The 27,529-nt window shown below is 42.9% G+C and overlaps 1 protein-coding gene across 1 annotated transcript in view; it reads right to left on the reverse strand.

Annotated features, from left to right (window-relative positions):
* Positions 1 to 2,559: 2,559 nt before the first annotated feature.
* The window catches only part of LOC116967293 (deleted in malignant brain tumors 1 protein-like), a 42,941-nt gene continuing 17,971 nt past the window's right edge, over positions 2,560 to 27,529 (reverse strand). The window contains exon 5 of the mRNA XM_033013793.1: positions 2,560 to 2,831. Within this exon, the coding sequence (XP_032869684.1) occupies positions 2,560 to 2,831 (272 nt within the window). The remainder of the gene's footprint in view (positions 2,832 to 27,529) is intronic.

Below are 27,529 nucleotides of genomic sequence, written 5' to 3' on the forward strand. Positions count from 1 at the left end.
GGGCCGGTGTTCGGGCCACTGCTCTTCACGTTGTATATCAATGATTTGTGTGAGTAAATTAAAAGCTTTGTGGCTATGTTTGCAGATGACTGGTAGAGGGACTGATACTGTAGAGGAAGCAGAGGGTCTGCAGATGGACTTCGACAAGTTGTAAGAGTGGGCTAAGAAGTGGCAGACGGAATACAGTCGCAAAATGTGCAGAGTAAAGCCGTAGACTATTTTCTAAATTGGTAGAGGGTTCAGAAATCCGGGTTGCAAAGTGCTGATGTTGTTGACATTTATTTTAAGAAGGGCTTATCAAAATGCTTCAACGGAATTCAGTGCCATGCCATTTTAGAAGCATAGAAACATAGAAAATGGGTGCAAGAGTAGGCCATTCGGCCCTTCGAGCCTGCACCGCCATTCAATATGATCAAGGCTGATCATCCAACTCCGTATCCTGCACCTGCCTTCTCTCCAAACCCCCTGATACCTTTAGCCGCATGGGCCACATCTAACTCCCTCTTAAATATAGCCAATGAACTGGCCTCAACTACCTTCTGTGGCAGAGAATTCCAGCGATTCATCACTCTCTGTGTGAAAAATGTTTTTCTCATCTCGGTCCTAAAGGATGTCCTCCTTATCCTTAAACTGTGACCCCTTGTTCTGGACTTCCCTAACATCGGGAACAATCTTCCTGCATCTAGCCTGTCCAACCCCTTAAGAAAGTTGTAAGTTTCTATAAGATCCCCCCTCAGTCTTCTAAATTCAAGCGAGTACAGGCCGAGTCTATCCAGTATTTCTTCATATGAAAGTCCTGACATCCCAGGAATCAGTCTGGTGAACCTTCTCTGTACTCCCTCTATGGCAAGAGTTCTTGCCACAGAGAGAGTACAGAGAAGGCTCGTCAGACTGATTCCTGGGATGGAGCATCTCAGCGGGTCGAGCAGCATCTGTGAGGGAGAGGAACTGTTCGGGGTCAAGCCCCTAAAAAAGGACTGAGTGTTTCATCCCGGAACGTTGAGAAAAGGGGGGTTGCACGTAAGGTCATCGGTTCAAAGGGCGTGACGCACGGATCAGTTCAATCCGTCTGGAGGACATGGCAGCCTACAGCATACACTTTTAACGCACGAAACGCGTCTTCCCTGTTAAAAACCGCCGAAATGGTCAATATTTAGGCTGTAAATAATTGTGGAAATCGGGGTAACCGTGAGAGACATTTATCCCACTTCAGAATTCCAAAAGTGAGGACGAATGATGGTGGAGAGAAGCGGCAGGTGAGGGGACAACAATTGCTGAAGTGGTTGGCGAACATTGGCCGTGCAGTTATCAAGATTGAAAAAATATTGGCGTTTGCTCACTGCATTTCATCAACAGCAAGGCATGATTTGTGTTTCAGAAGTGATTAATCTGGCTAAAATTTTGAAATCGCCGATATTCTCAAGTTGGTTTTTACAGACACAAAGAAAACTCCACTGAAGCTAAATTTATTATTAAAAAAATCTCATGACTTACGAGTGGTGTGTGGAAAAGTACGTTTTCTATCATTATGCTATTGAGATGCATATTTTGGCCAATAATAAAATGTCCTGACAACTTAAACACCCAGTCCCTTTCAAAGATATTGTCAATTTGCTGAGGTTGATTATGCCCAATGAACAGCTAACAATAATGCCATTCCTTGGCTTCCATCTGAAAAAATGTGATTCAAAACCCACGTATGGTTTGCGATTTATTAAATGATAAATTTAGCTTCAGAAGCGTTTTCTCTGTTGCATGTTAAAACCCACTTGAGAACCATGGGCGATTTTAAAATATATCAGCCTGATTTATCACTTCTGAAACTTTGTAGACTCCAAAGGAATCAAGAAAATACACAAATAATGCCTCACTGTTGATGAAATGCAGTGAGTAAACGCGATGATTCCCAATATTTTCTATCTTGATATCTGCACGGCCAATGTTCGTCAACCCTTCAGCTTTCGCTTCTCTCTACCATCATTTCTCTTCACTCGGAATTCTGAAGTAGGATAAATGTCCCTCACAACCCCGATTTCCACGATTATTTACAGCGAAAAAATTGACAATTTCGGCGGTTTTAACAGATAACAAAGTACGCGTTCGTGTGTAAACAGTGTGTGCCGAGGCTGCCTTGTCCTCCACGTGGATGGAGCTGCTCCGTGCGTCACGCCCTTTGACCTAATGACCTTACGTGCAACCCCCCTATTCCTCTCTTGCCACCAGTCCCCGACAGTTGCTGCTTCACCAACTCAGTTCCTCCAGCCGATTGTTTCTTGGCCCCGTCATTGTACCGGGTGAGAGTATTTAATGCTCCCGGTTGTATTTGTTTAATTAAAACCAGAATGTGAGATCCAGAAGCGAAAGTTGATTCCAATTGGAAAGGAATAAAACGGACAACCACTGGATTTAATTTCACACCACTCGCCGCGGGCGGTCAGTCCGAGTCAGTTACATCCAGGGCATCCGGGAAATCACCAAACTGCGGAGCAAAGAGAGAAAAAGCTGATGTTTACCTTCGCAGATAACGCCGGCATCCCGGGAGTGTAGATTGTCATAATGCTACCCCCATGGATCTGATCTACACTCCCGCAGAGCGGCCTCGTTCCCGGTGCACTCAACATTCCACGTCTCAATGCGTCCGGACCCCGGTCCAAAGTGAGCTCCGCCCGGGGCTCCCGTCGCGGCGCCGCAGCCCAACTCCCGACACACCACCGCCGCGTCCTGCAGGTCCCAGCTGGAATCAGCCACAGTCCCCCAGTTTCCCTTGTAGTGGACCTCCACTCTCCCGGCGCATGGACTGCTCCCGTTCACCAGCCTCAACTTCACACTTTCTGTTAAAAAAATCAGCTAATATAAGAACAAACGTTGCCGCCGGTTTAAGCCGCGGGTCAGTCGGCGCCCTGCACACCGCGCTCCCAGCCACCCCTAGCTCCAACCATTCAAAGTCCACATGTACCACGGAATGATCAACGGGAGCGGCAGACGTCGAATGAACTGTTGACAGTGTCAACAATCTGCAGTAAGCTGGTACCCGTCCGGAGGACCGGGTAAGCTGTGGACACAGAGTGCTGGAGTAACTATGCGGACACCCACCCATGTTCTCCTGAGATGCTGCATGTCCAACCGAGTTACTCCAGCACTGTGATTTTTAATATAAACCAGCATCTACAGTCCCTTGTGTCTCCAAGCTCAGCTGCAGGTTCGTTTTCATTCTCGGGAGAGCGGCTGATGAGCTGCGCGGGTCAGTGTTCCGCTGTACTCAAAGCTCATGTGACGGGCAATGGAACCCAAACGTGTTAGAGGTGTGAAGGCATTCCTGGAAATAGACGTCAAAGGTGAAAGATCCGGACTTGGTCTCCACAGTGGGATGAGCAGTGAGAACACGCTTGGAACCGTGAACCACGTCAGCAGAGTCGACTCCTCTCACTGCGCGCTTCAGGGACATTAGTGGCCGTCACTTCGTCTGTAGACGGCAGTCACCTCGCAAGTAGCATTAAAGGTCTTCAGTAGGGATGGGGAACCTGCGGTCTTAAGGCTGCATGTGGCCTTCTTGGCCATTAAGTGCGGCCTTTTGAACGAATCCAAATTTTGTAGAACAAATCCTTTTATTTTTATTAATATGTTTTTGTTCGTCTTTTATTATTTGTACTTTAATCTTAAATTAAAAATACCTAAGAGTAAAAGAAAATTCACGAAATAATCCTCCCCGACTGCCGGCCACAATGAAAACATTAGTAAGTTATGAGGGCTATTTTCACAAAAAATGCGCATTTTGAAGTATATCTAATGTTTCTTGGATGCGGCCGTATTAGATTACAACTACCTTAATGCGGCATTCCAACATGAAAAGGTTCCCCACCCCTATTCTTCAGTAACAATCAGTGTCAGTAGTCACACGTAGTGAAAGTTAAGCGAGGTTACCTGATGGGACCGGTTGACTATCCCCGGGGCGGCCTGAAATGAGAAATAACGAATGAGATTTGGCTGTGTGACGGGTGGAGTGATGGGCTTGGGATGTGGGAGCGAATGGGTCCATGGGGAGGTGGGCATCTCATTAATGAAACCATCAACTTTAAAAGTCCCGACAATAACCCGAGAGGCAGCGTTCCGAACCGCTACAGAGAGTTCTTTCACCTTCCCACCTCCTTTTTTAGCTGTTACTGTAAATGAGTATCAGCAGTCAGCAATTCATATCGTGTCTCTTTTGCAATGACATTTATTGTTAGATCTACAGAGATCTGGACACAATTTACCGATGTGGTAAATTTGGTCCATGCCGACCAGATTGTCCCATCTAAGCAAATTCCATTTGCCCACGTTTGGCCCATGTCGCTTTAAAACATTCCAATGCTTGTACCCGATCAATTAATTTTAAATGCATTAAATACCATAAATACCTGCCCCAGCTGACTCCCCTGGCAGCTTGTTCCATTTACCCACCATCCTGTGTGTAGATAAAACGCCCCTCTGGATCCTATTAAATCTTTCCCGTCTCATCTTAAACCTTTAGCCTCTGTTGTTTTAATTTATCCTATGCTGGTTTAAAATACTCTGTGCCATTCACCTTATTTATTGCTCTCATGATTATATGCACCTCCATCGCCCCTTGGTCTCCTGCGCTCCAAGGAATAAAGTCCTAGCTTGCCCAATCTCTCTCTACAGCTCGCTCCTTAAGTGCTGAAAACGTTCTTGTAAATCTTCACTGCATTATTTCCATCTTAATGGCATCCTTCCTACACCAGGCTGACCCTTTAGAACGTCATTATGCAATTAACAGTTCCCCTAGAATAAATATTTTCTTTATATTCATTGTTCGGTGCATATGACAGTTAAAACCCCCCACTTGAAATAGCTCCTGTCTGTGAGGTTCACACTGTCATGAGTTCAGATTCTCATTTCAATTTTACTTTCCACAGGCGATACAAAGTGAACTGACCCGTGTGCCAAACTCGATCATTTTAATGTTGTTCAAGAAGGAACTGCAGATGCTGGAAGATCGAAGGTACACAAAAATGCTGGAGAAACTCAGCGGGTGCAACAGCATCTATGGAGTGAAGGAAATCGGTGACGTTTCGGGCCGAAACCCTTCTTCAGGCCATTTTAATTTTCTGCGGACAGCCACTTCTTCATTTTCCCTCCAACAAAATTTACGTTGATAATCCCTCAGAAAGATTTGCAGGATATTTTTCTGTGTTCAGCACCGTCTACCACATGATGGACAAATGACCTGATCCCAGACTACTGAAGATATTCTGCCCCCGATTTCTATACTACTTTCCAGTATCTTAATACAGGTGCGGCGATATTAATATTTTCGACTCAATGACTCTACTTATTTTCAGATGTGCTTGTGGAGAATGCTTGAATGATATTCCAACGTTACACGTTGGTTCGTTTGTGTCCTGCGTTGTCCAGCAATAACTGGGCACGACTTGCTCCCACACCTGAGTGCTGTTATCGACTTGGCTCCAGGAACAGATACTGTCTCGCCAGTTGCCATTTTCTTTTAACCGATTTTCAAGAAGTGGGGAAAGTCTATTTACGTTCACAGTTTCAAACCCGCGTTTCAATTTGTGAATCTAGATAATGTTATTCAATTCTTTGCCTTTCACCGATTGCACAATCTCAGCCCGTGGACAATGCAGTGGACATTTGATCGCATGCACAATAGGCTCATTAATTTAGCGTTATATCTCTCGAAGTAATAATAATATAAACAGCACAATCGTATCTGACGATTTGGCAATCATTAGGATCATAGTTTCTCAGAAGTGTATTACGATTATACAAGTATTTAATGAACGCGGAAGCAGTACCATTACACATCATGTATAAAACACAGTTCCCATTCTAAACTTCTAAGGACAAGAAGGAGACCATTCAGCCCATCGGCTCCATACCAAGCACTGTACAACAGTCTCGTTGATTTAATTTACACTCTCCTTTTTTCCCTTAATTCGGGCCCATCAACCCTTTTTTCATCCGTTTGACCATTCTACTCAAGATAATTTACAGTAGGTAATTAAACTACCTAGCAACAAATCATTGGGATGCGCGAAGAAACGCGAGCACCCGGGCAAACGCGCACAGTCACAGGGAAGATGCAAGTGTAATAGCATGTCATACAGCACCGGTGGTAAGGAATGAACCGAGATCGCTACAACTGGGTGGAAGCAGCGTTAGTATAATTAATAGAGGATACCGATAACGTGCTCCTTCCAACCAGTAGAGCCACTGCAGGCAGCGTCATAGACCCGAGTTCAATGCCGACCTCGGGTGCTGTCAGTGTGGATTTTGCACGTTCTCCTAGTGCCTGTGTGGGTTTCCCCCGCGCGTTCTGTTTTTGTCCTACATTCCAAACCGGGCATTTACCCACTGTAAATATTCCCTCATGTGCATGAGTGGCAGTATCGTCGGGGAGTTGATGAGAACAAGGAAAAATAAAATAGGATTAATGATGCAATTGGATGTTTGCTGCTCGCCTGACACTCGGTGGTCAAGGGGTCTTTTCTTGGTGCTTGTTTAAACCAGAATCTGCAGTTCCTTCCTACACATTTACTTAGATGCCAACGTGGTGTCAATTACACAGGCTCCAACAATATTCAATGACGTGATGTTATCTTAACGACAAAATCAGAAGAAAAGTTGGTGTTTGATTTAGCCAGCGCCCAATTTCAGCCGTTAATTCACGGATGAATATGTCCTGCTTTTCTTTTTTGATTTGTATAATGAGGTGGACGGGAATGGAGAATCAACAGCTGAATATGTGCCTGAATTTATCTATAAAGCATCAAATGAGATAAATCTTCAAAACAAAGAAGTAAAACTCTGAAACTCTCAACAGAGAGAAAACAGGTGAGTTCTGTACATCAGTCCCAACGTGGACTGTTTTACTTTCCTCTGAAGCTGCGGCTCCGCCGAAGGTTCTGTTTGCGCGTCTCACTGCCTCATTATGCATTTAACACGAGGTATATGTAAGAGATAAAATATCAAGGCGAAATTTGTGACGGAAATCTGCACTGAACTTTTAACCAAAATAGAGCAAGTGAAAAGCAATTTAAATAAAATTGCAACATCTCTCTAACTGCGATTGTCCACCTAAACAGAATGGAGAATGCACAAATGCCCCGAGAAATAAATGTGTTGCTACTAATAGCCGGACACGCATAGTGCCAAACTGAAAACTCCGTTAATATATAATGTGACGCATTTGAAGATCATTGACCACTGTGTGGAAATGTCAGCGTCAATATCCATCGAAGTGAGAGTTCAATGACAAAATTAATGCTAATTTTAACAGTGTTCATTCTACATCAAGATGACTTTTAATGATAGAAAATTGATAAATCATTTCCAACAACAGGATACTAACTACATTTTATAAATATGCTCAGTTTACAGTATGACATGGTAGATAAAAAAAAGCTGCAACTGATCACTATCAGCGACAGAAATGTGTGTGCGGCTTCAGTCAGCAACAGCTGCAGCTTTGGATGCTGTTGTTCACCCTCACGGAGGTTATAATCTCTGGACTCCGATGTACTCTGCCCCAAAAGTGACCACCCTATACCTCTGATAAATTCAGATTAATAATCTATTTCTGAATTGCAGTACACAAGACCCGAGTCTTGCGGGTTGACTGATCTGTGACTGAAGAAAATTCCCGTGGACGAAATATCACGTTTAAATCTGTTTTCAAAAAGCTGAATGGGAAGTTAAATGTGTTCATCTTGGGGACCTTATCCAAATATATAGCCTATTCCGTCGGAATTGAGGGACTGTTATACAAGGACACAAATAGCAAACATTAGAAAATAACTAATTAATTATAGAAAGCAAATAACACTGTTCAATATTCCATTCAGCCGTTGTCAAGGTGAATTAGCCTATTTTTAAAATCCACTCTGCTCCTGTGCTCACATTACAAAACACCCAAAGCCCTGATCTGGACAGGTGGAAATTTCACACGTGAAGACATTTTTCATCACTTTAATAGATCCCTATGTTTTCATCACAACATTTAGAGATACAGACATAAAGGGCTGCAGTAACCCAGCGGGTCAGGCAGCATCAGTTTGAAGAAGGGGGCCGATTTGATACGTCACCTATCCATGTTCTCCAGAGATGCTGCCTGACACGATGTGTTATTACAACAAATTGAGTTTTTTTGTAAACCAGCATCTGCAGGCCCTCGTGTCTCCATTCGGAGATACATATTTTCTGATCGACATATCAAACAGTCAAACTGAAGTTAGCTGTTAATAGAAAATGCAGAACGTGGAGAAAGTGGAAGCAAACTGAAAAAAGTATCGGTATTTCATCAAACGCAACTGAATATTCTGCAGAAAATTCAATATAGGCGAATCGATTTCAAAAGAAAGGAGATGTAAAGATTGCCGAAAGTCTACTCGATCAGGCAATGTGCATTTCCTTTTGATGGAGTTTATAACATACACCTTAACCAAAACAGTGAACATTCAGAAACTATACGATCGACTGAACGTGGCACTAAATAGAATCGTCAATGAGGTGGACGGGGACTGAGAAACAACAGCTGAATATATGCCTGAATTTATCTAGAAAGCCGCAAATGGGAAAAAGCTTAAAAACAGAGGTCAAACTCTGAAACACTCAGTACCTGTGGAAAGAGAAACAAAGGTGATTTGTTCTCTGCTGTTCTTTCCACAAATTCTGTCCATCAGTCCCAATGTGGACTATTATACTTTCCTCAGCAGCTGCTGCCCCGCCGAAGTGTCGGTTGTATACAGGAGAGAGAGAGAAAAGAGAAGAGAGAGGAGAGAGAGATAGAGAGAGAGAGAAGAGAGAGAGAGAGAGAGAGAGAGGAGAGAGAGAAGAGAGAGAGAGAGAGAGGAAGAGAGAGAGAGGAGGGAGAGAGAGAGAGAGGAGAGAAGAGACGAGAGAGAGAGAGAGAGAGAGAGAGAAGAGGAGAGAGCGAGCTGAGAGAGGAGAGCGCGAGAGAGCGAGCGAAGAGAGAGAGAGCAGCGATGATAGGATCTTATCTCGCTCTACATCTTTCCTCTCTCTCTCTCTCTCTCTCTCTCTCTTTCTCGCTCTCTCTCCCCCCCTCTCTCTGTCTCTCTCTGTGCCTCTGTCTCTCTCTTTCATTGAGCAGTTAACACGAGACACATGAATGAGATAAAACATCAAGCTGAATTTTCTCACGGAAATCTGCACTAAACGTTCAAGCTGAATCGAAGAAGTGAATTTGCAACATCTCACAAATTGCGATTCTCCACATAAACAGAATGGAGAATGCAAAAATGCCCCGAGAAAATGCGTTGCTACTTATCGCCGCACACACATAGGGGCAAACTGAAAACTCAGTTTAATATATAATGTCACACATTTGAAGATAATTGTAGGCAAATTAAACTCTACCACTGTGTGGAAATGTCGGTGTCAATATCCTTCCAAGTGAGTGATTAAGACCACTGACAAAATGAATGTTAATTTTAGCAGTGTTCATTCTGCATCGGTATGCGTTCTAATGTTGTAAAATTAATAAAACATTTCCCACAACACAATACTAACTGAAATTCATAATTTTGCTCCGCTCACTAAGATATTTATGGAATTTCCTGCCACAGAGGGTAGTGGAGGCCAAGTCACTAGATGGATTTAAGAGAGAGTTAGATAGATCTCTAGCGGCTAGTGAAATGTGGGGAGAAGGCAGGCGCGGATTATCGATTGGGGACGATCAGCCATGATGACAATAAATGGCGGTGCTGGCTCGAAGGGCCGAATGGCCTCCTCCTGCACCTATTTTCTATGTTTCTATGTTTCTATATGGGGGATAAAAAAAGCTGCAACTGATCACTATCAGCGACAAGAATTTGTGTGCGGCTTCAGTCAGCAACAGCTGCAGCTTTGGATGCTGTTGTTCACCTCAAGGAGTTTATACTCTCCGGACTCCGATGTACTCTGCCCCAACAATGACCGCTCTATACTGATCAATTCAGATTAATAATCTCTTTCTGAATTGCAGTACACAACACCCGAGTCTTGCGGGTTGACTGATCTGTGACCGAAGAAAATTCCCGTGGATGAAATTGCACGTTTAAATCTGTTTGACAAATTTGGAATGGGACGTTAAATGTGTTAATCTTGGCGACATTATCCAAACACACACTGTTCCGACAGAAGTCAACAACTAGTTACCAAATGGCTCAGTTAGAAAATATTAGAAAATAATGAATTATTTATAAAAAATAATCACCACACTGGAATAGACCTCTTCTACCGTCATAAATTTGAAGTAAATTGGCATATTTTCTCATCTCTGCTCATGTGCTCTCATTTAAAAAACACCAAACCTCTGATCTGGACAGGTGGAAATTTCACACGTGGCAGAAATTTATCATCAATTTAATAGATCACTATTTTTTCATCACAACATTTAGTGATAAGCAACAAATTGCTGTAGTGACTCGGTGGATCAGGCAACAACAGTTTGAAGAAGGGTCCCGACCCGAAATGTCATCTATCCAAGTTCTCCAGAGACGCTGCCTGACCCGCTGTGTTATTCCAGCAAATTGTGTATCTTTTCTTAAAGCAGCATCTGCAGGCCCTTGTGTCTCCATTCAGGGAATAAACATTTTCTACTATCCACAGTCCATTCACCACAACGTTCAATTATGTAGCTATAAAGATACGGGAATATAGAGTATAATAATAAATATCATGTTAATTGATCACCGAATACTTTCAACATTCTCAATGAACTCACAGTTCCAAATCTGCAATACAACCAAATTCAAGAACGACCGCAGCATTCTCCCAGCGGCCAATTGCAGCGATGACACCAGGACTTCCACTGAACACCCACTACGGACATAGAATGGTCTCTCCAAAATCTTCTGACACACTAACGTATCTGAGAGTTAATTATTTGATAACTGTTTCCACAGTAAATTATGTTTTCCTCCAAACAACCAATAGATTTTGAACGAAGTAAGGCGTGAACTGCAGTCTGCTCGAATGCACCAATGAGAAAGAACCTGCCCATTAATGGGTCTATCCCATTCATTTTCTTTCTTTCGGCTTCTCTTGAGAAACCAATGAAGGGATTAAAAGTAACATTAACACATTTGCAGATGACACATGGCTGGGTGGCCGTCTGAACTGTGAGGAGGATGCTATGAGATTGCAGGGTGACTTGGTCATGTTGGGTGAGTGGGCAGATGCATGGCAGATGCAGGTTAATGTGGATAAATGTGAGATTATCCACTTAGGTGGCAAAAACAGAAAGGCAGCGTATTACATGAACGGTGTCAAGCTGAGAAAAGTGGAAGCACAACGGGATCTTGGGGTCCTTGTTCATCAGTCACTGAAGTAAGCATGCAGGTACAGCAGGCAGTGAAGAAAGCGGATAGCAGACTGTCATATGTCGATAGTTCCAGAGATTCAGGGTGAAAAAAGTTCTTCTCACCTCGGTTTTAAAGGATTTCCCCCTTATACTTAAGCTGTGACCCCTTGTCCTGGACTTCCCCAACATCGGGAACAATCTTCCTGCATCTAGCCTGTCCAACCCCTTAAGAATTTTGTAAGTTTCTATAAGATCCCCTCTCAATCTCCTAAATTCTAGAGAGTATAAACCAAGTCTATCCAGTCTTTCTTCATAAGACAGTCCCGACATCCCAGGAATCAGTCTGGTGAACCTTCTCTGCACTCCCTCTATGGCAATAATGTCCTTCCTCAGATTTGGAGACCAAAACTGTACGCAATACTCCAGGTGTGGTCTCACCAAGACCCTGTACAACTGCAGTAGAACCTCGCTGCTCCTATGCTCAAATCCTTTTTAGCTATGAAAACTAACATACCATTCGCTTTGGACATGCAAGAGGCAGGAAACATGTTCCCGATGTTGGAGGAGTCCAGAACCAGGGGCCTCAGTTTAGGAATAAGGGGTAGGCCATTTAGATTGGAGATGAGGAAAACCTTTTCACCTAGATAGTTGTGAATCTGTGGAATATTCTGCCTCAGAAGGCTGTGGAGGCCAATTCTATGGATGCTTTCAAGAGCGAGTTAGATAGAGCTCTTAAATATAGCAGTTCCCAGGGATATAGTGAGAAGGCAGGAACGGGGCATTGATTGTGGATGATCAGCCATGATCACAGTGAATGGCGGTGCTGGCTCAAAGGGCCGAATGGCCTATTCCTGCACCTATTGTCTATTATCGATTGAATTTGAAACGGAAACGTGTCACCGAGCCGATACCTGCATCCAAGAAGCAGACAGTTAAAGAAGCTTACCGTCAGAGAGGAGATGTTTGATCCCAGTGTCCACAGTGTGATCCAGACCATGTGGGTGCTCTTCTTATTTACATTGTTCCTCCACCAGGTGCTTTGGCAATTTGTAAACTTCAGAGTACCCAACCCACCCGCACTCTCAGCAGCCGCCTGAAAATACCACACGATGCCGACTGCAGATTTAATTCATTTTATTGTGGCCTGTATCACAGTCTCCAATGTACAAGAGAACAAAAATACTTCATACTCACATGTTTTTATATTCATGTCATAGGAGTAGAATTCGGCCATTTTGCCCATCAATTCTATTCCACAATTCAATCAAGGTTCATATGTCCATCTGAACCCCATTCTCCCACCATCTTCCTAACATTTGACTTCCTTGATAATTAATAATCTTTCAATCTCTGCTTTAAAAATACCCAATGCCTTGGCTTCCCCAGTCGTCTGTGGCAATGAATTCCACAAATAAACTAACCTCTGGCAAAATAATATCCTCCTCATCATTCTAACATGATGTCCTTTTATTCCGAGGCTGTGTCCTGTGGTCCTAGACTCTCCCACTACTGGAAACATCCTCTCGGCATCCACGCTGTGTGGTCGTTTCATTACTTAGTAGGTTTCAATGAGAATCCTACTCATCCTTCTAAACACACACGAGTACAGGCCCAAAGCCCTCACAGGCTCCTCATACGTTAACCCACTCCTCCTAGGGATCATTCTCATCAATCTCTTCTGGACTCTCCCCAATGCTCGCAAATCCCTCCTCAGATATGTGGACCAAAACTGTTCACAAAACTCCAAATGCAGTCTGACTGGGCATCCTCAGCATTGCTTCCCTGCTTTTTATATTCTAGTCCTCTCAACATAATTGCTAACATGACATTTGCCTTCCTTACTACTGATTTAACTACTTCCTCTACATTAGCTACTCCTCCACCTATCTTTGTATCATCTGCAAACGGCCATAATATCCATCAATTTCCTCATCCAAATCATTGATAAACTATGAGAAGAGTAGCGGCCTCAACCCCAACCCTAACGGAACACCACTAGTCACCAGTAGCCTATCACACAAAGTCCCCTTTTCCCTGTCTTGGCCTTCTGCCATTCAACCCACCTGCTATCCATGCAAGTATCTTCCCTCTAATATCTAGCGCTCTCACCTTGTTTAGCAGCATCACATGGGGCAAGTTATCCATCTGTCATAGTCATACAGCATGGAAACAGTCTCGACAGCCCACATTGTCCATGCTCATCAAATAGCCCCATCTAAGCTCGTCTCATTTGCACACATTTGACCCATATGGCTCTAAACCTTTCTTTTCATGTATCCCTCCATGTGTCTTTCAAATGCTGTTATAGTACCTGCCACAACTACTGTCCCTCCTCTGGCAGCTCGTACCAGAAACACCAACATTCTCCGCGTAAAATGGTTGTCCCTTGGATTTTTATAATACATTTACCCCTGTCACCTTAAACCTTTGTCATCTGGTTATTGATTTCCCCACCATAGATAAAAGATTGTGCATTAATGGGAAGGGCGGTGTTTCAGATGCTAGATGGGGCCGTGGGGTGGGTCAGGTCCTGTGTGTGGGAGAGGGAGGGACAAGTACTGTGTGTGGGGGAGGGTCGAGTGCTGTGTGAGAGATGGGATGAATGCGGTGTGGGGGGTCGGGCAAGTGTTGTGTGTGTCTGGGAGGAGGGTCTCGTACTGTGTATGGGGGAGGGGCAAATGCTGTGTGTGGGGCGGGGGGGGGGGGGTGGCAAGTTAATTAAGAGGGTAACGTTAATTCTTCACGTGTGTGAGTCTTGTGATTGATTTTTTCTTTCTTGGGTGAGTACAGCGGTGGTGGCAGATAAATTGGTTCAATACTCCTCAATCAGGACGTAGGAAGGTAGGAAAACTGCTGGTGACCCTGACGATTATACCTATAGTTATTGTCTCCAGGTACAGCTTGATAAGGACTTGTGTTAGGAAGCAAGACATGCATCTGGATGACCTTTGGACTATCCAGGAGAATGAGAGCTTATTTGATAAGATGTGCAGTGAAGTCATAATGCCCATGGTCCAGGAAGAGAGAGGGTGGGTGAGCATGAGAAAAGGAAATAGACAGGGAGTGCATGTGATCTCTGTGGATCACCCTATATAGTGTAAACTCACCCATATAGTAGAGCCAACCTGCTTGTTTGAATATTTGTTCCTTTCCAGTTCAGGTACAACTCATCCAGTTCCATTCCATTTCAAGTGCAAATTGAATGGGTTCTTAAAGGGTTGACGGTGGATATGCAATGGAAGGCATTTAAAGACTGCATGAATGAACTAAAACATTTGTTCATCCCAGTTTGGCAAATCAATAAATCAGGGAAGGTAGTGCATCCGTGGATAACAAGGGAAATCAGGGGTAGTATCAAAACAAAAGATGAAGCGTACAAATTAACCAGAAAAAGCAACCCACCAGAGGACTGGGAGAAATTCAGAGTCCAGCAGAGGAGGACAAAGGGCTTAATTAGGAAAGGGAAAATAGGTTATGAAAGAAAACTGGCAGGGAACATAAAAACTGACTGCAAAGGTGTTTATAGATATGTGAAGAGAAAGAGATTAGTTAAAGCAAATGTAGATCTCTTGCAGTCAGAAACAGGTGAATTGATCATGGGGGACAAGAACATGGCAGACCAATTGAATAACTACTTTGGTTCCGTCTTAACTAAGGAGGACATAAATAATATGCCGGAAATAGCAGGGGGCGCGGGTCAAATGAGATGGAGGAACTGAGTGAAATCCAGGTTAGCTGGGAAGTAGTGTTAGGTAAATTGAATGGATTAAAGGCTGGTAAATCCCCAGGGCCAGATAGGCTGCATCCCAGAGTACTTAAGGAAATAGCCCCAGAAATAGTGGATGCATTAGTGATAATTTTTCAAAACTCCTTAGATTCTGGAGTAGTACCTGAGGATTTAAGGGTAGTTAATCTAACCCCACTTTTCAAAAAGGGAGCGAGAGAGATACGGGGTATTACAGACCAGTTAGTCTAACATCGGTAGTGGGGAAACTGCTAAAGTCAGTTGTTAAAGATGGGATAGCAACATATTTGGAAAGTGGTAAAATCATTGGACAAAGTCAGCATGGATTTACGAAAGGTTAATCATGTCTGACGAATCATATAATTTTTCGAGGATGTAACTAGTAGAGTGGATAAGGGAGAACCAGTGGATGTGTTATATCTGGACTTTCGGAAGGCTTTCGACAAGGTCCCACATAAGACATTAGTATACAAACTTAAAGCACACGGTATTGGGGGTTCAGTATTGATGTGGATAGAGAACTGGCTGGCAAACAGGAAGCAAAGTGTAGGGGTAAACAGGTCCTTTTCAGAATGGCAGGCAGTGACTAGTGGGGTACCGCAAGGCTCGGTGCTGGGACCCCAGCTATTTACAATATATACGTATTAATAGAAACATAGAAACATAGAAATTAGGTGCAGGAGTAGGCCATTCGGCCCTTCGAGCCTGCACCGCCATTCAATATGATCATGGCTGATCATCCAACTCGGTATACCGTACCTGCGTTCTCTCCATACCCTCTGATCCTCTTAGACACAAGGGCCACATCTAACTCCCTCTTAAATATAGCCAATGAATTGGCCACAACTACCCTCTGTGGCAGAGAGTTCCAGAGATTCACCACTCTCTGTGTGGAAAAAGTTTTTCTCATCTCGGTTTTAAAGGATTTCCCCCTTATCCTTAAGCTGTGACCCCTTGTCCTGGACTTCCCCAACATCGGGAACAATCTTCCTGCATCTAGCCTGTCCAACCCCTTAAGAATTTTGTAAGTTTCTATAAGATCCCCTCTCAATCTCCTAAATTCTAGAGAGTGTAAACCAAGTCTATCCAGTCTTTCTTCATAAGACAGTCCTGACATCCCAGGAATCAGTCTGGTGAACCTTCTCTGCACTCCCTCTATGTCAATAATGTCCTCGTCAATAATGATTTGGACGAGGGAATTGAATGCAACATCACCACGTTTGCGGATGACACAATGCTGGGGGGCAGTGTTAGCTGTGAGGAGGATACTAGGAGGCTGCAGGATGACTTGGATAGGTTGGGTGAGTGGGCGAATGCATGGCAGATGCAGTATAATGTGGATAAATGTGAGGTTATTCACTTTGGTGGCAAAAACAGGAAAGTAGACTATTATGTGAATGGTGGCCGATTAGGAAAAGGGGAGATGCAACGAGACTTCGGTGTCATGGTACACCATTCATTGAAAGTAGGCATGCAGGTGCAGCAGGCGGTGAAGAAAGCGAATGGTATGTTAGCATTCATAGCAAAAGTATTTGAGTATAGGAGCAGGGAGGTTCTACTGCAGTTGTATAGGGTCTTGGTGAGACCACACCTGGAGTATTGCGTACGGTTTTGGTCTCCTAATCTGAGGAAAGATATTTATGTCTTCTTTAGTGAAGACAGAACCGAAGTAGTTATTCAATTGTTCTGCCATGTCCTTGTTCCCCATGATCACTTCACCTGTATTGCCACAATGCGTCCACTGTAGAACTGAACATCTTCAGCGGTCTCCAGGTAAGGTTTTTGCATTTAGAGATATTTATTTATTTAACTAACTAGATAAATGTTGCTGAAAGTGTGAACTGAAAATGGTTAGAAACTAACAAAGGAAGAACTATCTCACGTCCCGGGATCATTGAAAGTGAGGGGGAGGTGTCTGTGACAGCATGTTCTCCTTTTGGGGAGTTCCGCTGATTCTTTTAACTGGCTGATAGGCCAGGAGAGGCTAATTCCCAGCATTATTGCTCTTCATTATCCACTTAAACCACGCCAGCCACTCGCAACAAAACCCAAAAATTTGAGCCAGTGTGAGTGACAGGGAGAAGGAGAAGAAAAGAAGCAGGAGAGAAAGTGGAAGAAGGAAGAAACAAAGAGAGAGAGGAAGGGAGACATAGTGGGCTGCCCCCCTCCTATCTGTGTTCTACTTGCAGGAACAAGGAAGACTGAGCTACCATGACAGATCCGAGGTCACAGTGTGATCAAGATAGTTGGGGGGACCTCATAGAAACGTACCAAACAGTGACAGGCTTGGATAGAGTGGATGTGGGGAGGATGTCTCCATTAGTGGGAGATTCTAGGACTAGAGGCCATAGCCTCAGAATCAAACCATGTTCCTTTACGAAGGAGATGAGAAACATTTCTTCAGATGAGAAAAAGTCAGAGGGTGGTGAATCTGTGGAATTCTTTGTCATAAAGCGTGTGCAGGCCGTCACTGGATAGTTTTAAGGCAAGGATAGATAGATTCTTGATTCGTTCATTTTTCTTTCTTGCCTTGAGTGTAAGACCTGAACATCCAGCAACAGTGGGAATAACTTGATTGGAAGATGGCTGACCATCCAACTGTTGAAGGAAATTAGGAATGAATAACAGGTACCATGCTGTCAATAAATAATTGCTTTAAAATAAATGAAAAGGAGAGATGGAGAAATTAATTAAAAATTTATTTCAGTTTGAATGAGAACAATGTGAAGTATTGTTGGAATAATTTCCATGAAATGTGAATAGCAGTGAACTTCTTTATTCTCAATAACTTGTCAGACCAAGAGTAAAGTCAAACAAGGACTTTTCTACAGACAGAAAATATGCAACCTTTTTATATCATTTGTGACAGAGAAAGATGTGGAGTGGGTCACGTAAAGCTGTTTACATGGTTAACTGTACTGTGCTTACACGTATAAACACAGGCTTATCACTGAAGGACAAGATGTGTAAAGTCAGTGTGATTAGACATGCACAGCCTAGCACTGATGGAACACTTCTGGAATAAAGTACAATTCCCACAGTACAAGTTGCTGCCCATGTCCACGACAAGATGGAAGGACAGTTCAATTCCCACAATTCCCACAGTCCAAAAACACTCAGCAGGCCAGACCAAAGCCAGACAATGTGTGTAGACTTGTAACAATGTTGCTTTTGCCCAGTCACTTTCTGTCAGCACCAATAATTGTGATCGAAGTGAAGGCGTGAGGTAAGTGGTGAGGTAAAGTAACAGATAAAGGAAAAGGGATGAGAGAATCAAGGTTAAGGAATGTGGAGAGAAAGGCAGATTAGGTAACATGTAGGATTAATGCTATTAGCTATTCTCTGAAAAAATATTTTTCAAGTATTGAATTCAATGTGGAGTCAAAATCATTTAACGAGCCAAATTAAAAGATGAGTTGCTGATCCTTAATTTTTCCCGGGCTATAAATGTCACAAACACCTAAATAAATCCAAGTTTACACAGTCATGTTGGAAAATTTGAGGGATACAGAACATAGAACAGCACAGGAACGAGCCCTTCAACTCGCATTGTTTGCACCGAACACGATGCCTCGTTAAACTGATCTCATCTGCCTGTAGGTGATCCACATTCCTCTTTTCCCTGCACTTCCATTTTACAATTTAAAGCCTCTTAAACATCACTCTCTTATCCACCTCCACCACCGTCCCTGATGTTCCAATGTGTTCCAAACCTCACCACTCTCTGTGTAAAGAAAAAAACCTTGACCTGCACATTCAGTTAATTTACCCCCTCTCATTTTATAGATTTGCCCACCCTTGGACAAACATTTCTGACTGTCTACCAAGTCTCCCATCAACCTCCGATGTTCCAAAGAGAACAATCCATCTCGATCCAATCTCTCCCTGCAGCTCAAACCCTGACAACTGGCAATATAATGGTCTTCCCACCAGCTCGTGCGGTCATCACCTCTCATCCCATTGGAAAGAATATTTAATGGATTCTATCAGTCTTTCCCTTGCAATAAATGCTATCCATTTATCCTGTATCTGTACACTGTGGATGGCTTGTTTGTAATTATTTATAGTATTTTACTTGTCTGGATAGCTTAGAACAAAAGGGTTTTCACTGTTCCTCAGGATAGGTGACAACAATAAACTAAATTAAACCAATTTAGACACCATTCTGTTCATCCGCTCCAAAACCTCCACATAGTTCCTGCAGTGGGGCAACCATACATGCACACAATACTCCAAATGCGGCCAAACCAAAGCCCTACGCAGGCGCATCATGACTTCCTGCATTCAATGCTACTTGCAATGAAGGCAAGCATACCATACACCATCTTTACTACCTTCTTTATCTACTTGTGCTGCCTCCTTCCGCGAACTTAGAACTTGGACTCCAAGATCACTCTGTATATCAAGGATGTTAAGGATTTCGCCATTAACTGTTTAATCTCTTATTGCATTCAAAGTCCACTTGCTATTTCTCAACTCGTTTCTGCAGCTGATCTGGATCCCTCTGGATCTTCCAACAGAATTCCTCATTATATGTAATGTCTAATTTTGGTGTGGTCCACCAACTTATTCACAAACCCATCTGCATGTACCTTTCAGTCCACTCTAACTGATAATTCGCATGGGAAAAATCATTATGCAATTAACAGTTCCCCTAGAATAAATATTTTCTTTATTTTCATTGTTCGGTGCATATGACAGTTAAAACCCCCCACTTGAAATAGCTCCTGTCTGTGAGGTTTACACTGTCACGAGTTCAGATTCTCATTTCAATTTTACTTTCCACAGGCGATACAAAGTGAACTGACCCGTGTGCCAAACTCAATCATTTTAATGTTGTTCAAGAAGGAACTGCAGATGCTGGAAGTTCGAAGGTACACAAAAATGCTGGAGAAACTCAGCGGGTGCAGCAGCATCTATGGAGCGAAGGAAATAGGTGACGTTTCGGGCCGAAACCCTTCTTCAGGCTATTTTAATTTTCTGCGGACAGCCACTCCTTCATTTCCCCTCCAACAAAATTTACGTTGATAATCCCTCAGAAAGATTTGCAGGATATTTTTCTGTGTTCAACACCGTCTACCACATGATGGACAAATGACCTGATCCCAGACTACTGAAGTTATTCTGCCCCCGACTTCTATACTACTTTCCAGTATCGTAATACAGGTGCGGCGATGTTAATATTTTCGACTCTATGCCTCTATTTATTTTCAGATTTGCTTGTGGGGAATGCTTGAATGATATTCCAACGTTGGTTCCTTTGTGTCCTGCGTTGTCCAGCAATAACTGGGCACGACTTGCTCCCACATCTGACTGCTGTTATCGACTTCGCTCCAGGAACAGATACTGTCTCGCCAGTTGCCATTTTCTTTTAACCGATTTTCAAGAAGTGGGGAAAGTCTATTTACGTTCACAGTTTCAAACCCGCGTTACAATTTGTGAATCTAGATAATGTTATTCAATTCTTTGCCTTTCACCGATTGCACAAACTCGGCCCGTGGACAATGCAGTGGACAATTGATCGCATGCACAATAGGCTCATGAATTTAGTGTTATATCTCACGAAGTAATAATAATATAAACAGCACAATCGTATCTGACGATTTGGTAATCATTAGGATCATATTTTCTCAGAAGTGTATTACGATTATTCAAGTATTTAATGCACACGGAAGCAGTAACATTACACATCATGTATAAAACACAGCTTCCATTATAAATTTCTAAGGACAAGAAGGAGACCATTCAACCCATCGGCTCCATACCAAGCACTGTACAACAGTCTCGTTGATTTAATTTACCCTCTGCTTATTTGCCTTCATTCGGGCCCATCAACCATTCTTTCATCCGTTTGGCCATTCTACTCAAGATAATTTACAGTAGGTAGCTAAACTACCTAGCAACAAATCATTGGGATGCGCGAAGAAACGCGAGCACCCGGGCAAACGCGCACAGTCACAGGGAAGATGCAAGTGTAATAGCATGTCATACAGCACCGGTGGTAAGGAATGAACCGAGATCGCTACAACTGGGTGGAAGCAGCGGTAGTATAATTAAATAGAGGATACCGATAAGGTGCTCCTTCCAACCAGTAGAGCCACTGCAGGCAGCGTCATAGACCCGAGTTCAATGCCGACCTCGGGTGCTGTCAGTGTGGATTTTGTACGTTCTCCTAGTGCCTGTGTGGGTTTCCCCCGCGCGTTCTGTTTTTGTCCTACATTCCAAACCGGGCATTTACCCGCTGTAAATATTCCCTCATGTGCATGAGTGGCAGTATCTTCGGGGAGTTGATGAGAACAAGGAAAAATAAAATTGGATTAATGATGCAATTGGATGTTTGCTGCTCGCCTGAGACTCGGTGGTCAAGGGGTCTTTCCATGTTGTCTGTCTAAACCAGAATCTGCAGTTCCTTCCTACACATTTACTTAGATGCCAACGTGGTGTCAATTACACAGGCTCCAACAATATTCAATGACGTGATGTTATCTTAACGACAAAATCAGAAGACAAGTTGGTGTTTGATTTAGTCAGCGCCCAATTTCTGCCGATAATTCACGGATGAATATGTCCTGCTTTTCTTTTTTGATTTGTTTAATGAGGTGGACGGGAATGGAGAAACAACAGCTGAATATGTGCCTGAATTTATCTATAAAGCATCAAATGATATAAATCTTCAAAACAAAGAAGTAAAACTCTGAAACTCTCAACAGAGAGAAAACAGGTGAATTCTGTACATCAGTACCAACGTGGACTGTTTTACTTTCCTCAGAAGCTGCGGCCCCGCCGAAGGTTCTGTTTGCGCGTCTCACTGCCTCATTATGCATTTAACACGAGGTATATGTAGGAGATAAAATATCAAGGCGAAATTTGTGACGGAAATCTGCGCTGAACTTTTAACCAAAATAGAGCAAGTGAAAAGCAATTTATAGAAAATTGCAACATCTCTCTAACTGCGATTGTCCACCTAAACAGAATGGAGAATGCACAAATGCCCCGAGAAATAAATGTGTTGCTACTAATAGCCGGACACGCATAGTGCCAAACTGAAAACTCCGTTAATATATAATGTGACGCATTTGAAGATCATTGACCACTGTGTGGAAATGTCAGCGTCAATATCTATCGAAGTGAGAGTTCAATGACAAAATTAATGCTAATTTTAACAGTGATCACTCTACATCAAGATGACTTTTAATGATAGAAAATTGATAAAACATTTCCAACAACAGGATACTAACTACATTTTACAAATATGCTCAGTTTACAGTATGACATGGTGGATAAAAAAAGCTGCAACTGATCACTATCAGCGACAGGAATGTGTGTGCGGCTTCAGTCAGCAACAGCTGCAGCTTTGGATGCTGTTGTTCACCCTCACGGAGGTTATACTCTCTGGACTCCGATGTACTCTGCCCCAAAAGTGACCACCCTATACCTCTGATAAATTCAGATTAATAATCTATTTCTGAATTGCAGTACACAAGACCCGAGTCGAGCGGGTTGACTGATCTGTGACTGAAGAAAATTCCCGTGGACGAAATATCACGTTTAAATCTGTTTTCAAAAAGCTGAATGGGAAGTTAAATGTGTTCATCTTGGGGACCTTATCCAAATATATAGCCTATTCCGTCGGAATTGAGGGACTGTTATACAAGGACACAAATAGCAAACATTAGAAAATAACTAATTAATTATAGAAAGCAAATAACACACTTCAATATTCCATTCAGCCGTTGTCAAGGTGAATTAGCCTATTTTTAAAATCCACTCTGCTCCTGTGCCCACATTACAAAACACCCAAAGCCCTGACCTGGACAGGTGGAAAATTCACACGTGGAAGACATTATTCATCACTTTAATAGATCACTATGTTTTCATCACAACATTTAGAGATACAGACATAAAGGGCTGCAGTAACCCAGCGGGTCAGGCAGCATCAGTTTGAAGAAGGGGGCCGATTTGAAACGTCACCTATCCATGTTCTCCAGAGATGCTGCCTGACACGATGTGTTATTACAACAAATTGAGTTTTTTTGTAAACCAGCATCTGCAGGCCCTCGTGTCTCCATTCGGAGATACATATTTTCTGATCGACATATTAAACAGAGATTAGCTGAAGTTAGCTGTTAATAGAAAATGCAGGACGTGGAGTTAGTGGAAGCAAACTGAAAAAATATCGGTATTTCATCAAACGCAACTGAATATTCTGCAGAAAATTCAATATAGGCGAATCGATTTCAAAAGAAAGGAGATGTAAAGATTGCCGAAAGTCTACTCGATCAGGCAATGTGCATTTCCCTTTGATGGTGTTTATAACATAAACCTTAACCAAAACCGTGAACATTGAGAAACTATACGATCGACTGATCGTGGCACTAAATAGAATCGTTAATGAGGTGGACGGGGACTGAGAAACAACAGCTGAATATATGCCTAAATTTATATGGAAAGCCGCAAATGGGAGAAAGTTCAAAACAGAGGTAACACTCTGAAACACTCAGTACCTGTGGGAAGAGAAACAAATGTGATTTGTTCTCTGCTGTTCTTTCCACAAATTCTGTCCATCAGTCCCAATGTGGACTATTTACCCGCCGAGGGTTCTGTTTATACAGAAAGAGAAAAGAAAGAGAAGAGAAAAGAGAAAGGGAAAAAAGAGAAAGAGGAGAGAGAGGGAGAGAGAATGACGAGAGAGAGAGAGAGAGAGAGAGAGAGAGGAGAGAGAGAGAGAGAGAAGACGAGAGAGAGACGAGAGAGCGAGGAGAGAGAGAAGAGAGAGAGAGAGAGGAGAAAGAGAGAGAGTAGAGCGAGAGAGAGAGAGTAGAGCAGAGAGAGAGGAGAGAGAGAATATAGAGAGAGAGATACTGAGACTGCTCAGAGCGATCTCTCTTCTCTCTCTCTCTCTCTCATTCTCCTCTCACACGCTTCTCTCGCTCTCTCCTCTCTCTCCTCTCTCTCTCTCTCTCTCTCTGCATTTAACACGAGGCACATGAATGAGATAAAACATCAAGCTGAATTTTGTCACGGAAATCTGCACTGAACTTTCAAGCTGAATCGAAGAAGTGAATTTGCAACATCTCACAAATTGCGATTCTCCACATAAACAGAATGGAGAATGCAAAAATGTCCCGAGAAAATGCGTTGCTACTTATCGCCGCACACACATAGGGGCAAACTGAAAACTCAGTTTAATATATAATGTCACACATTTGAAGATAATTGTAGGCACATTAAACTCTACCGGTGTGTGCAAATATTCGTAGTCAATATCCTACCAAGTGAGTGATTAAGATCAATGACAAAATGAATGTTAATTTTAGCAGTGTTCATTCTGCATCGGATGCGTTCTAATGTTGTAAAATTAATAAAACATTACCCACAACACGATACTAACTGCAATTCATAATTTTGCTCCGCTCTCTCTAAGATATTTATAGAATTCCCTGCCACAGAGGGCAATGGAGGCCAAGTCTCTAGATGGATTTAAGGGAGAGTTAGATAGAGCTCTAGGGGCTAGTGGAATATGGGGAGAAGGCAGGCGCGGATTATTGATTGTGTACGGTCAGCCATGATCACAATGAATGGCGGTGCTGGCTCGAAGGGCCATATAACCATTTAACCATATATCAATTACAGCACGGAAACAGGCCATCTCGGCCCCACAAGTCCGTGCCGAACAACTTTTTTTCCATTAGTCCCACTCATACCATAACCCTCCATTCCCTTATCATCCATATGCCTATCCAATGTATTTTTAAATGATACCAACGAACCTGCCTCCACCACTTCCACTGGAAGCTCATTCCACACCGCTACCACGCTCTGAGTAAAGAAGTTCCCCCTCATGTTACCCCTACACTTCTGTCCCTTAATTCTGAAGTCATGTCCTCTTGTTTGATTTGAGGCCGAATGGCCTCCTCCTGCACCTATTTTCTATGTTTCTATGTTTCTATATGGGGGATTTAAAAAGCTGCAACTGATCACTATCAGCGACAAGCTTTTGTGTGCGGCTTCAGTCAGCAACAGCTGCAGCTCTGGATGCTGTTGTTCACCTCAAGGAGTTTATACTCTCCGGACTCCGATGTACTCTGTCCCAACAGTGACCGTTCTATACCTCTGATCAATTCAGATTAATAATCTCTTTCTGAATTGCAGGACACGACACCCGAGTCTTGCGGGTTGACTGATCTGTGACTGAAGAAAATTTCCGTGGATGAAATTTCACGTTTAAATCTGTTTGACAAATTCGGAATGGGACGTTAAATGTGTTCATCTTGGCGAAATTATCCAAACACACACTGTTCCGACAGTTCAGCAAATGGTTACCAAATGGCTCAGTTAGAAAATATTAGAAAATAATGAATTATTTATAATAAATAATTACCACACTTGAATAGGCCACTTCTCCCGTCATAAATTTGAAGTAAATGAGCATCTTTTCCCATCTCTGCTCTCATTTAAAAACCCCAAATCCCTGATCTGGACAGGTGGAAATTTCACACGTGGCACAAATTTATCATCAATTTATACATGTCTATTTTTTTAATCACAACATTTAGTGATAAGCCACAAAGTGCTGGAGTGACTCAGCGGATCAGGCAACAACAGTTTGAAGAAGGGTCCCGACCCGAAATGTGATCTATCCAAGTTCTCCAGAGATGCTGCCTGACCCGCTGTGTTATTCCAGCAAATTATGTCTTTGTTCGTAAAGCAGCATCTGCAGGCACTTGTGTTTCCATTCAGAGAAATAACATTTTCTACTATCCACAGCCCATACACGACAACGTTCAATTATGTAGCTATAAAGATACGGGAATATAGAGTATAATAATATATATCATGTTAATTGATCACCGAATACTTTCAACATTCTTAATGAATTCACAGTTCCAAATCTGCAATACAACCAAAGTCAAGAAGGACCGCAGCATTCTCCCAGCGGCCAATTGCAGCGATGACACCAGGATTGGCTGAACTGCAGTCTGCTAGAATGCACCAATGAGAAAGAACCTGCCCATTAATGGGTTTATCCCATCCATTTTCTTTCTTTCGGCTTCTCTTGAGAAACCAACGAAGGGATTAAAAGTAACATTAACACATTTGCAGATGACACATAGCTGGGTGGGGGTGTGAACTGTGAGGAGAATGCTATGAGATTGCAGGGTGACTTGGTCATGTTGGGTGAGTGGGCAGATGCATGGCAGATGCAGGTTAATGTGGATAAATATGAGGTTATCCACTTAGGTGGCAAAAACAGAAAGGCAGATTATTACCTGAATGGTGTCAAGCTGAGAAAAGTGGAGGCACGGCGGGATCTTGGGGTCCTTGTTCATCAGTCACTGAAGTAATCATGCATGTACAGCAGGCAGTGAAGAAAGTCGATGGCAGAATGTCATATATCGATAATATAGAGCGGCTGGGCTTCTATACTCTGGAATTTAGAAGGATGAGAGGGTATATTATTGAAACATATGATTATTAAGGGTTTGGACATGCTAGAGGCAGGAAGCATGTTCCCGATGTTGCGGGAATCCAGAACCAGGGGCCTCAGTTTAGGAATAAGGGGTAGGCCATTTAGATTGGAGATGAGGAAAACTTTTTCACCCAGAGAGTTGTGAATCTGTGGAATGTTCTGCCTCAGAAGGCTGTGGAGGCCAAGTCTCTGGATGCTTTCAAGAGAGAGTTAGATAGAGCTCTTAAATATAGCAGTTTCAAGGGATATAGTGAGAAGGCAGGAACGGTGTATTGATTGTGGATGATCAGCCATGATCACAGTGAATGGTGGTGCTGGCTCAAAGGGCCGAATGGCCTACTCCTGCACCTATTGTCTGTTATCTATTGAATTTGAAACAGAAACGTGTCACCAAGCCGATACCTGCATCCAAGAAGCAGACAGTTAAAGAAGCTTACCATCAGCGACGAGATGGTTGATCCCAGTGTCCACAGTGTGATCCAGACCATGTGGGTGCTCTTCTCATTTCCATTGTTCCACCACCAGGTGCTTTGTCATTTTGCAAACAGTTCAGAGCAACCAGCCCACCCGCACTCTCAGCAGTCGCCTGAAAATACCACACGATGCCGAATGCAGATTTAATTCATTTTTATTGAGGCCTGTATCACAGTCTCCAGTGTAGAAGAGAACAAAAAGACTTCATACTCTCATGTTTTTATGTTTATGTCATAGGAGCAGAATTAGGCCAATTGGCCCATCAATTCTATTCCACAATTCAATCAAGGTTGATCTTTCCCTCTGAATCCCATTCTCCCACCATCTTCCTAACATTTGTCTTCCTTGTTAATTAATAACCTTTCAATCTCTGCTTTAAAAATACCCAATGCCTTGGCTTCCACGGTCGTCTCTGGCAATGAATTCCACAAATAAACTAACCTCTGGCAAAATAATATCCTCCTCATCATTCTAACATGATGTCCTTTTATTCCGAGGCTGTGCCCTGTGATCC

This window comes from Amblyraja radiata, chromosome 39 (assembly GCF_010909765.2).
Source record: "Amblyraja radiata isolate CabotCenter1 chromosome 39, sAmbRad1.1.pri, whole genome shotgun sequence".
Lineage (NCBI taxonomy): Eukaryota > Metazoa > Chordata > Chondrichthyes > Rajiformes > Rajidae > Amblyraja > Amblyraja radiata.